At 38.8% G+C, this 13124-nt stretch overlaps 1 protein-coding gene across 1 annotated transcript; it reads left to right on the top strand.

The window, feature by feature from the left end:
* Nucleotides 1-1488: 1488 nt before the first annotated feature.
* LOC100015119 (keratin, type I cuticular Ha4) lies at nt 1489-12753 on the top strand. Its single transcript, XM_001369243.3, has 7 exons — nt 1489-2066; nt 3796-3878; nt 4643-4799; nt 5290-5451; nt 6423-6548; nt 8643-8863; nt 11039-12753. Exons 1-7 carry the CDS (start codon nt 1617-1619, stop codon nt 11328-11330), a joined length of 1491 nt encoding a protein of 496 aa, XP_001369280.1. The 5' UTR covers nt 1489-1616; the 3' UTR covers nt 11331-12753.
* Nucleotides 12754-13124: the final 371 nt, after the last annotated feature.

Raw genomic sequence — 13124 nt, forward strand, 5'->3', positions numbered from 1 at the left:
TTCTTCCCAATAGTCTCAGATTCTTCAGTTAAACTCCATGTGACAGTGAATCAAGACCTTTCCCCTCTCCCCGCCCCCTCCCCCCCCCCCCCCCCCGTTCACCTTCTGGATATTCTCCAGGTAATCATTATTTTTTTTCAATCATGCTACTCAAAATGTGGGCTGAATAGCACCATTGTTGTTTAGTTGTGTTTAGTCATGTCCAACTCTTCATGACCCCTTTTGGGATTTCCTTGGCAAAGATACTGGAGTGTTGCCAATTCCTTCCCTGGATCATTTTATGGATGAAGAAACTGAGACAAATGGGGTTAAGTGACTTACCTAACATCACATAGCTAGCAAATGTCTGAAGCCAAATTTGAACTCGGGTCTTCTCGACTCTAGGCTGAGAACTCTATCTGCTATGCCACCTAGTACCTAGCTGCCTTGAATAGAGCCTATCCTAGTGATGGTGAATCTATGGCATAGGTGCCAAAGATGGCACACAGAGCACTCTCTGCGGGCATATACACTGACCTCCTCTCCACTCCATCCCACTCCAAGTTCGTTACTAAAAAGGCAGAGGGACTTGGGTGGAACTGCTCACCTCCCCCTCTCCACCATGCCTGATGACATTTATTCCCATCCCCATCCCTCTGCCAGGCAGCCAATGGGAGAGCACAGGGTGTAAGGTGGACAGATCACAGGAGGCAGAGCTGGAGGGGAGCAGAGAACTTGGACCACTTGCCTCCCCCTCTTCACCTGGGCTGAAGACATTCCTCACTTCACCTGCCCCCCCAGCAGCCCAATGGGAGCACTTTTCCCCTCCACTATGTGGTGTAAAGGACAGAGAGACCCCAGGCCTCTTTGGGGAAGCAGGGCACAGCACATGGTCTCTAAAAGGTTCACCTCCACTGGTCTATCATCTCCCAAATTTCTGGAAACTATGCCTTTCAGTTCATACTAGCTTTCTGGATCATTTCCTTTTCTCTTTTTGACTAGACCTTATTGGTAGAGAGAACTTCCCATGGAAAAAAAAAAAAACTCTCTCCACCAAGGCAGAGTTGCAACGGTTCTACAAATGTTAGTGTCAGAGAGCAGTCTGAATCACACAGTCAATATGTTTCAAGAGACAGAATTTGAACCCAGATCTTCCTGACTCTAGGACCAGTTCTTTGCCTATTACATTTCACAGCTTCTCATGATGGGTAAATGACAATAATAGATGAAGAAGTCAGCAGGCACATAAGTTACTTGCTTTTTAAATCCACTCACAGCTGGTTAATAATTTGGATGATGCTGGTATGAGCGTCCCTTTTGAAGCCATCCTATGAAGCCCTGGGACCAGTAGCAAATAATAGTTATGAGATGGGTAATAATTTAGTAACAACTCAAACTACACCTTTTTTTATGGGGCTAAGAGTTCTCTGGCAAGTAAATAGCAGACTAATTAGATGTTTCTATGGAAATTGGTGGAAACATTAGAAAGGAAAACATCCTGCATGTTGTAACACCCCCTCATAGAAAGGCTATATAAATGTGAGAAAGAAGAAGTCTGGCTTTTGGCTTGGGGTTAGATCATTTGGGCAATGGAGGTAGGGTAAAGAAGACCGTGAAACGAAATTGAAACTGCAAATATGGCATGCAATTGTGGTCCACCCAATTGCTCTTCCTCAGCTTCTTTTAAGAGCCATTCTAGGCTTCTAACTTCCAAGGCTCTCTCTGCCTGTCCTGGCTACCCATCAAGAAGTCATGGAATCAGCCAGTGCCAAGCTAAGGCCTATCCACCTAATGCCTGCCATCCAATTCCCTATCGCTCTCCCATCTACCTGCTGAACAATTTCAGGGTATCCTCTGGTGAAGCAAGCTGTGGTTGGTCTGTCGAGGGCAGCTTTGATTCCAATGAGAAAGAGACCATGCAGATGCTGAATCAGCGCCTGGCTAGCTACCTGGAGAAAGTGAGACGTCTGGAGCAAGAGAACGCCTCCCTAGAGTGCAGGATCCGAGAGCAGCATGAAAGGCAGACCCCTGTCCTGTGTCCCGATTACCTGTCTTACTTCAAGATCATAGAAGAGCTTCAACAGAAGGTAATGATGCTTGAATCTTAGTGTGATCCAATATGGGCTTACAATCTTTAAGACAAAGGTATTTGTTAGAACATAACATTTCTAGGAATAATAATAATTAGCATTCATTTATAGAGTTTTCACAGGGGTTTTATGCTACTTTATGTCTATATTTGGAGGTAATTCCTCAAGAAGGGATAAAAATCTTACCTAAATGTCATGCCCAAACTTTAACATCTCTTCATTATTGCAGAAGAGCTATCCTCTGTTGAACTGAACCAGTTTGTTAGTATTGTTCATTTCTTCATGACCCCATTTTGGGTTTTTCTTGGCAAAGATACTAAAGTGTTTTGCCATATCCTTTTACAGGTCATTTTACAAATGAGAAATTGAGACAAACAGGGTTGAGTGACTTGCCCAAAGTTATAGAGCTAGTAAGTGTCTGAGACCAGATTTGCACTCAGGAAGATTATTTTTTTCTGCCTCCAAGCTCAGTGCTCTATCCATTGTGCTATCAAGCTACCCATACTACCCAGTACTAAGTAATAAGAGCTGATGGTTCCAGAAACAACTAAGTAATGCAGTAGATAGAATTCTGGTCTTAGAGTCAGGAATGCCTGTGTTCAAATGTAGCCTCACATCATTTTTCAGTCATGTCTGACTCTTGATCACCCCTTTTGGGGTTTTATTGGCAGATACTGGAGCTGTTTAATATTTCCTTCTCTATCATTTTACAGATGAGAAACTGAGACAAACAGTGTTAAGTGACTTGCCCAAGGTCACACAGTAGTAAGTATCTGAAGACAAATTTGAACTTGGGAAAACAAGTCTTCTTGACTCCAAACCCAGTGCTCTATCCACTGTGCCGCCTAGCTGCCCAGACTACCCAGTACTAAGTAATAATAGCTGACATTTCTATGGACCACTAAGTGGATCAGTAGATGGAATACTGGTCTTAGAGTCAGGGAACACCAGAGTTCAAATCCAACCTCAGACACTTAATATTTGTATCACTGCAGAGAAATCACTTAACCTCTGTTTGCCTCAGATTTCTCAGTTGTAAAAATAAGGAGAATAATAGTACCTCCATCCTAGAGTTCTTGAGGATCAAATGAGATATGTGTAAAGTGCTATAAAATGCTAGCTATCATTATTTAGCCTTGAAAAATTCTTTTGAATTTCTGAATTCCTAAAATATTCTGAGACTATAAACCAAACTATGAAGATTAATGATAACATTAACTTTTCACTACAGGAAGCTTGGCATGGTGGATAGAGTCAGAAAAACTTAAGTTCAAATCCTAAACTTTTGACACATATTATCTATATGACCATAGTCAAGTTGCTTAACCTCTGAGGGAGTTAAGATGGCATATCACTTGGGCAGCTAGTAGCACAGTGGAAGAGCACCAAACCTATTGTTGGGAGGACCTAGGTTCAAATCTGATCTCAGATACTTCCCAGCTGTGTGACTCTGGACAAGTCACTTAACCCCATTTACCTAGCCCTTACTGCTCTTCTACCTTGAAATCTATACTTAAAATCAATTCTAAGACAGAAAGCAAGGGTTCAAAAAAGAAAGATGGCATCTCCCTAATAGGGTACCATGTAAATAGTTTCCCACATGAATGAAACCATAGATTTAATCTATAAAAGTTCTCCAGATGAGAGATAGAGTCCAAGGAAAATAGCCTAGCAAGAGATATTGGCTTTCAAGTATCATTCATTGGCACAATCTCTTAAATCCTAGATCTTGTGCACCAAAGCTGAGAATTCCAGGCTGGTCTCCCAAATAGACAACACTAAAGTGGCTGCTGATGACTTCAGAGCAAAGTAAGCTCACCCGGACCCTTTCATATATTGTTTCCTTCAAGGTCAGCCCAAATTTAGGCATTCACTTGAAAACCACTATGTCCCAATTCAGAAACATACTGGGGTCCAAAGAGGACCCTCATTTTTCTTTTTTTGAAAAAAAGGTTTTCTTAAAAACTTAATACGAGGGAGCTAGACAGCACAGTGGCTAAGAGGACCAGGCTTGGAGTTAGGAGAACCTGTGTTCAAATCTGAACTCAGATACTGCCTGTGTGACCTGAAAAGTCATTTAATCCCAATTGCCTAGCCTTGGCTGCTCTTCTCTCTAAGACAGAAGATGAGGGTAAAAAAAAAAAAGCTTAATACTTAATACCAATACATCCAACTAAATATGATTACTAAGTATAGTTATCCAAAGTAATTAGTTCTCATGCTTAAGGAATTATAATTTTTTAATCACTCCCCCTGATTCTTCATGAAGGTTCAAAAGGAATCTTTCTTTCCAGTATACTTAGGAAGTGACTAGTCCTCCTTTCAGGAAAATGAGTTTGATGTCACACTGGTGAATAAGCTTTGTTTCTGGTCCAGGGACAATTAAGAATGAATATTAAATTAAATGAGTATTAATGGGTAAAGTTGAAAGACTGGCATTCACCTCTAAAACATCCCAGAAAACTAGCAAAGAAGACAAATTTAGACAAGGAATTCTGCTTCTTGTTACTAATATCTTTCATTATTGAACTATCCATTCCCTCCCCTTCTCTTATTCTCTCTTGGGTTTAAAGGTATGAAACTGAAGTGTCCCAGCGGCAACTGGTGGAAGCTGACACCAACAGCCTCCATCAAATCCTGAATGCACTGACCTTGTGCAAGGCTGACTTGGAGGGACGAGTCGAATCTCTGAAAGAGGAACTCCTCGAGCTCAAACACAACCATGAAGAGGTTGGAAAAATGTCAATAAAAAGTCATTAGAGTCCCCAAAGCCTCAAAAACTATCTGCTCCATTGAACTAGTCTTCAGAGAGTGGTCTTCCCTATAAATGTTTCTGTCTTCTCCACATTTTCAAAAAAAGAGTTATTTTGACTATTTTCAATCTATCGCATTGTTCCCATCTTACAGATGTAGGCCCAATGAAATACAAGCTAGGAAATTGTATGAGGGGAGAGGCAGCTAGAGGGCTCAGTGAATCACCAGACCTAGAGACTTAGAGGTTCTGAGCTCAAAATCTGGTCTCAGACACTTCCTAACTGTGTGACTCTGGACAATTCACTTAAGCCCCATTGTCTAGCTCTTACTGCTCTTCTACCTTGGAACTAATACACAGTATTTATTCTAAGATGGAAAGTAAAGGGAAAGAAAGGAGGAAAGAAGGAATGTGGTAATTCCATTCATTGAACAAGTCCTTGGTTTGGTTTGGTTTCTCTTTCTCTAGGAAGTGAATTCATTACAGTGTCAACTTGGTGACAGACTCAACATAGAAATAAATGCTGCCCCTTCTGTTGACCTGAACCAGGCACTGCAAAAAATGAGGTGCAAATATGAGTCTTTGGTTGAGTCTAACCGCAGAGATGTTGAAGAATGGTTCAACACACAGGTGGGTACTTCAGGATAGACAAATACACATATACACACTAAAAACACATGTACATATACACACTCCCTCACACATTTGTTCTTATAAGTTGCCATCTTTTTTTAACCTTATTTTTTTTTAAATTTTGAGTCAAATTGTTCCCTTCCTTCCTCCCTTTCCTGTCCTCACTCCATGAGATGGCAAACAATTTTCAAATTGATTTTATATGTGCTATAATGTAAAATATTTTTCCATATTAGTTATTTTGTGGAAGAGAACTCAAACAAAAAAACTGAAGTAAGAAAGCAAAATATAGTATGTTTTGGTCTACATTCAGACTTTATCAGTTCCTTCCCTGGAGGCAGATGGCATTTTTCATCATGAGTCCTTGGGGACTGTCTTGAATCATTGTATTGTTGAGAATAGCTAAGTCATTCACAATTGATCAGCCTTATAACATTGCTGTTACTGTGTACAGTGTTTTCCCAGTTCAAGAGAACACTCTTTGTATCAGTTCATGTAAATCTTTCCAGGTTTTTCTGAAATCATAGTTCTCATCATTTTTCATTGTACAATAGTATTCCATTAAAATGATGTACCAGGAGCAAGTAGATGGCTCAGTGGGTTGAAGGTCAGGCACAGAGACAGGATGTCTTGGGTTCAAATTTGGTCTCAAGACACTTCCTAGCTGTGTGACCCTGGACAAGTCATGTTTGCCTAGCCCTTACCACTCTTCTGCCTTCCAACCCAATGCCCAGTATTTATTCCAGAGGTAATATTATTTTGAATAGTCATATAATACAACTTGTTCAGTCATTTCCTAAATGTCAAGCATCCCCTCAATTTCTGGTTCTTTACTACCACAGAAAGAACTGCTTTAAATAATTTTGTCCAAGTAAATCCTTTTCTCTCCCAACACTTTTAAAAAATGTTTAATTTTTAATTTAATGTTTAATTTTTCTTAATGTTAAAATGTGTTGTCTGTGCTTCAGTTGCAGGAACTGAGCCAGCAGGTGGTATCCAGCTCAGAACAGCAGCAAGGCTTCCAGAAGGAGATCCTTGATCTGAGGCATAACATCAGTGCTCTGGAGATCGAGCTGCAGGCCCAGCACAGCCTGGTGTGTAGCCCATAGGAGTTGGCAAAGCCTATTATACATTGACTTCTATAGATATGGGATGATTCAGTGTAGGAGGTGAGTTCAATTAACTTAGGAGCTTCCTTTGCCATCCAGTCTATGGCATTCTCTGATGCCAAAAATGGCAAAAGATCAAAAGCTTTTGGCATTAGGGCTGGCCCTTAGCATAGGTAGAGTATGTGGTCACATGTATGCTATGATTTCATAGTACCATAAATTTGAGCTAGAAGGGACCTGAGAGGTCATTTAGTTCATTCTTTTCCTTTCGTAGATGAAGAAATGAATACTGGTCAAATGACTGAACCAATGTCATTGCTAGCAAACTACAGAATCAGGATTCAAACCCACGTCTTCTAGCTCCAAATCCAGGAGTATTTCCAGCCTGCCAGACTCACTGGGATTCTAGGTTTCCTTCCCAATCTCTCCTTCTTCCCAAATGTCTATCCCCTGGAGACCTGGAATTCTACTAAATGAGCTTACACACACACACACACACACACACACACACACACACACACATATATATATATATATATATATATATATAGTATATTCAGTCATTTCTGACTCTTTATGACCCCATTGGAGGTGTCTTTGGCAATGATATTGGAGTCATTCACCATTTCCTTCTCCAGCTCATTTGACAGATGAGGAAATTGAGGTAAACAAGGTTAAGTGATTTGGCCAGGGTCAGATAGTCAATGTCTGAGGACAGATTTGAACTCAGGAAGATAAGATTTCCTGATTCCAGACTTGGCATTCTATTCACTGCATCACCTAGCTACCCTAATTTTTAATATATATATATATATATATGTATGTATATGTATATATGTGCATATATATACATATATATATTATGTATATATGCATATACTTTGCAAAACTCAAAGCCTATATAAATTTATCTATTATTAGTCTTATTATTATTGCTATTAGCAGTTAAATTTTTACCACTCTTTAATTCACTCCATCCTTTAGTGTTTTCTCTTTTCTCTCTCCCCACATCATTGTTTAAAATGCAAATACTCCTAAGTATTTTGGGGGAAATAGGGTAAGTTTCTATATCTTAAAATAAATGAGGTTTAAAAGTTCCTCCTTTATAGTCTTCCCTTATATACAGCATTGTGGTAGCATTGGCTATCTAAGGGAGGGAGAAGGAAGGAGCTACTGAAAGGACAGGCAGTAGAAAGGGTGTTAGACCGGAACTCAAGTCGGTGTGATTTTTAACAAGTGATTTAAGCTCCCTAGACCTTATTTTCTTTTTTTGTCAAGTGAGGGGGTTGGACTACATGACCTTGATGGGGCATTTTAATTCCAAATTTATGATTCTAAGGAAAGAGTAAACATAAAGTGAAGAGAGTGAAGTTAAAGGAAGATAAACTTTCCTACTTCACAGTGGTGCCTAAAATAGGAACCTATTTAGTAAATAATGAAAGTATTACAGATCAAGGGATATTGTTACTTTTACTTGTTGTTGTTTAGTCATGTCTAACTCTTTGTGGCCCTATTTGGGGTTTTCCTGGCAAAGATACTGGAGTCGTTTGCCATTTCCTTCTCCAGCTCATTTTACAAATAAAGAGCAGAGGCATGCAAGTTAGAACAACTTGCCCAGGGTCATAGATCTGTTATGTGTCTGAAGTCAGATTTGAACTCAGAAAGATGAGTCTTCCTAATTCTTAGCCCAATGCTCTATCCACTGCACAACAGGTGAGGCAAATATACCAACCATAAAGGAGTCCCCATTAGGCAGCCAATTCATACCTTAACATTTATTTTAAGAAAACTATCTGAATTCTTCAAATTGTCTTGAAGAAAACTATATTTAATCTCTATGCCTCCTTAGTCTGTAAAATGGGATCTGTAAAATGAGTAGAGAAATCTACTCCAAATCTAATTATATGATCTTAAAGAATAAGTGTACTTATAAAATTATTCTAGCCTGTATAAATCATCACTCAAAATATGGTTTACTCTGAATTTTCTATAACATCAGGAAAGAGCATAAAACAGAAAACTCTCAAGAACAACTCTTCATAAATAGCTATTAACCTCATTTCTCTTTTCTCTCCTAAGAGAACTTCTCAGGAATGCATCCTGACTGAAACAGAGGGCCGCTATGCAATCCAGCTAGCACAGATCCAGTGCCTGATTGAGACCGTGGAATCCCAGCTAGCTGAGATCCGATGTACCCTGGAGAGGCAAAATCAAGAGTATCAGGTCCTGCTGGATGTGAAATCCAAGCTGGAATGTGAGATTGCCACATATCGACATCTTCTGGAGAACACTGACTGCAAGTATGTGAAACTAGATTGAACTAATGAGCTGTTGCATGGGAGCTTTAAACTGACTATCTTTGATGGTTCTTTCTATTCATGATGAAAGGTTTAGACAAAGGGGGTCATAAGATTTTAAGGAATTACTCTGTTAACCAATAATTGATAATTGTAAGAGAATTAAATGGGATTTAGAGTCAGAGAGAAAATGAATGCTTTGCAATAAAGAATTTTCTTTCTTTTCTTCCTTTCTTCTTCCTTTTATCCTTCTACCTTCCCTCCTTCCCTCCTTCCTGCCTTCCTTCCTCACTTCCTTCCTTCTTCCCTTTTTCTTTATGATGAGCTAAATGATACATATAAAAACTGGGGCAGAGATATTGTCGTCTTAAGTATCACCTCTATAACCATGTATACCACTTAATGCTACATAAAGAGACTTTAAAATCCCTCAAATAAGAATCCTTCAAAATGCAACAACATCTATTGCATATACTCTGTTAAACAACTCTTTGTATAAGGCTTTTAAGTGGTGAAATGGATAGAATGCCAGGCCTGGAATCAGGCACATCTGAGTTCAAATCAGGTCTCAGATACTTACTAGCTGTATTATTCTGGCCAAGTCACTTAACCCTGTCTGCTTCAGTTTCTTAATCTGTCGAATTAGATGGAGAAGGAAGTGGCAAGCCACTGACGTAATTTTGCTAAGAAAATCTGAAAGGAAGTTATAGAGTTGGACACGACTAAAAAATGACTGAACAACAAAAGCATCTAAGGCTCTCTATTGATGAGTTGTCAATCTAAGTTTATAAAGGACGTTTCCACATTGGGAGTTCTCTATGCCAATGAAATCCTTAGTCTGGTCCTCAAAAATTCAGTGGGTTTAGTGGATAAAGAACTGTACCTAAAGTCAAGAAGACCTGAGTTCAAATCAAGCCTGAGTGATTTACTGTATGTGTTACCCTGGGCAAGTCACTTAACCTTTGTCTCAGTTTCCTCACCTGTACAATGGAGATAGAAATAGTACCCACATCTCGGATGTAGTAGGGATAAGATGAGATGGTGTTGGTAAAGAGCTCTGCAAACCTTAAAACACTATATAAATGCTATTATTGTTGTTGATAAAGAATTTAATATACACTAATTCTTTGAATATTATTATTCCACATATATCCAACTCCTAAAAGAGGGAAACGTTGTTGATACTATTAGGTTCTAGAGAAAGACCCTGCTAAGGGTCTAATGAAAGCCATGGACTTTTTATTAAAATAACGTTTTGGTTTTATTTTGGGAAATATATAGCTAATACTAAATGCTATATACTTATTTCAGTTTGAGGTTAGTGAAAATAAAGATGCAAATTTCTTTCCTTTCTAAGTTCACAGATACCTTGAAATCTATGCATGAATCCTTTGGGGAAGGTGATTTAGAGGGGATGGGGAGTCCTAAAGTGTGAACCCCTCACCAAAGGGAGCAGTGGGGTATGTATAGAAGATAGTTCATTGTTGTTGTGAGGATAACTCTTGATTAATCAGAATCTTTTAGTAACCTGATTTCCCAGATTTATAAAATAATAAGAATCAAACAAAATTCAATTAATTTCCATTCAATTCTAGAAATTTTAATTGACTGCTTTTGTTATTATTCAGGGATTTTTTTAGTCATTTCTGACTATTCATAACCCCACTTGAAGTTTTCTTGGTAAAGATATTAGAGTGATTTGCCATTTCCTTCTCTGGTTCAATTCACAAATGAGGAAACCGAGGCAAACAGGGTTAGGTAACTAGTTCGGGTTCACACAGCTAGCATCATATTTGAACTCAGGAAGATAAGTATTCATGCATATAAAACACCATGCTGGGCTCTGGAAAGACAATAATGAAATAAGACATTTGCTACATTCGCTGCCCTTGAGAAACTTATGATCTAATAGAGGCAAGTTCATAAGATTGAATGCTTCTTAAAACTCTCTGGATGTTATTTTCCAATTATTTCAATCTACCTATCTGCGTATTTCTTTTAATGATTTTCTCCAGATAAATTAAGAGCTAAAGACCAAATGTATGCTGGAGATTACTGCATGAATTACATGAAACAGTCTATTGTTATTATTCCTCTCTTCCTTTTATTACTTTTTTAAATGTCACCAATACTTTTCCCATTAAACGCAATTTTAAATTGTATGATGTTGTTTCCTAGGCTTCCCTGCAATCCATGTGCCTTGGAATGTAAGCCTTCACCTCATAGGCCCTGCAAAGCCCAGGACACAGAACGCATGGTCCCAGTTTATGTTCCATGCAAGCTGTGCAGCCTCTATGCCCCTTCGGTTTGCAATCTCTGCTCAACCCTACCCGGAATCTTGGCCAGAATCTATACCCTCACCCAGGAGGTTCAGGATGGGAAGGTCATTTCTTCCCGAGAGCATGTACAACCTCGTTTCATCCCTCGCCTCCAAGTCCATTGTGCCAAGGGAGACAAAGGAGTCAGCTGAATGAATGAGGAGATGCTCCATATCGCATTCATGATCTTTCAAAAACACCATTTTCTCTATCTCTGTAAAGGTATTCCATTTATTACTCTGTTTCCATTACACATTTTAGATTCTCCTATTCACCATAAACAAAGAGTATCATAGATTTAGGTAATATCATAGGTTAGAACTTAGATAATATCTAGGCAACATTCTTTTTGCATTTTGCAGAGGAAGTGTCAGAGACCCAGAAAGCATGTTATCTGCCCCAAGTCCCTCCATTCAACTCAAAAAGCATTTATTAAGCATTTACTATATGCTAAAAACAGTGCTAGATGGGAAAGTACAAAGACAAAAATAAACACAATTATAATGATGATAATACCCAGTATTTAGATATTATTTTAAGACTTGCAAATCCATACAACAACTCTGGTGTGGTAGCGCAGGATGCCTTGCACATCGTAGGTGCTTAACCTTTGTTGGACAGACAAGTGGCAATAGAGAGAGTACCACACCTGGAGTCAGAAAGACTCATCTTCCTGAGTTCAAATCTGACCTCAGACATTTCCTAACTGCATGACTCTAGCAAGTCACTTAACTCTGTTTGTCTCATTTTCCTCATCTGTAAAATAAGCTGGAAAAGGAAATGGCAAAACACTCTAGTATCTTTGCCAAGTAAACCCCAAATGGGGCCATGAAGAGTTGGACACAACTAAAAACAAATCACTAAATGATGACAAAATAATGACAATTAACAAATATTTCTGAATTAAATTGAAATTTCTGAATTCTGATCTATCTCTGTTATCTGACACAGCTGGGAAATAGGGCGTTCAGGTTACTACAAGATTCTGACTGAGAATAATCATAATAATATTAATGTTATGTTCTATACAGCACCTACATCAATTAGTCAAGAAACATCATTGTTGTTCAGTTATTTCAGAACAACAATATTTGTTGATTGACTGATGCAGGTATTATTACTAAGCCCATTTTACAGTTGAGGAAACTGAAAAACAAAGAAGTTTTAGTAACTTGTCCAGGATCTCACTATTTAGTATCTAAGGCAGGATTTTATCTGACTTCAAGTACTTCTGCCTATCCACTCTGCTGCCTAGTTGTCCCAGAGTCCCTGCCCTGAAAAAACCTGTTGTAGTTGCAAAAGAACATGGAATTTAGAGTCAGAGTATGTGGTTATAAATCCTGGCTCAGGTAATTGCTACCTATAGGACCTTGAACAAGTCATTTCCTGTCTCTCAGCTATAAAAGCTGCCTACAATATTAATAAACACACACTATATGCACAGCCAATTGTGGGGAGGGTTTGGAAAGCACATAGGTAATAAGTATCAAAGCTCAGAAATAGAGACAGGTCATCTGATTCTCAATCTGTCAAATGACCTCAAGCCTCTTTATGATTCTCCTAATAAATCATACTTCTCTGGCCAAGTATTTTGCATTCTACATGACTCTTAGTTAATATCCACCCAGAAGGATGGACTAAGCTACCTGACTTCACAGACACTGGAAAACCCACCCCCTGTTGCATATCCAAGTCTTATTTATTTATACTCCCCACTGGAGCTGGTTGGACAAGTTCTTTCACAAGAATTGTTTTCTACCATGATGCTGGAAGGTGAAAATATAAAATTATATATCCCACATTCAATCTCCAAAGTAAGCCATTTTGATTGAGAATGAATGGGTAATTTTATTTTTATTGGGAACTCCTGAATGAGGGAACTCCCTTTCCCAATGCTTGTCAGTACTTCTTATTTTAGAGAGTTGCCCAATGACCTGAGAGGTTAA

This window comes from Monodelphis domestica, chromosome 2, assembly GCF_027887165.1.
Source record: "Monodelphis domestica isolate mMonDom1 chromosome 2, mMonDom1.pri, whole genome shotgun sequence".
NCBI classification, from domain to species: domain Eukaryota; kingdom Metazoa; phylum Chordata; class Mammalia; order Didelphimorphia; family Didelphidae; genus Monodelphis; species Monodelphis domestica.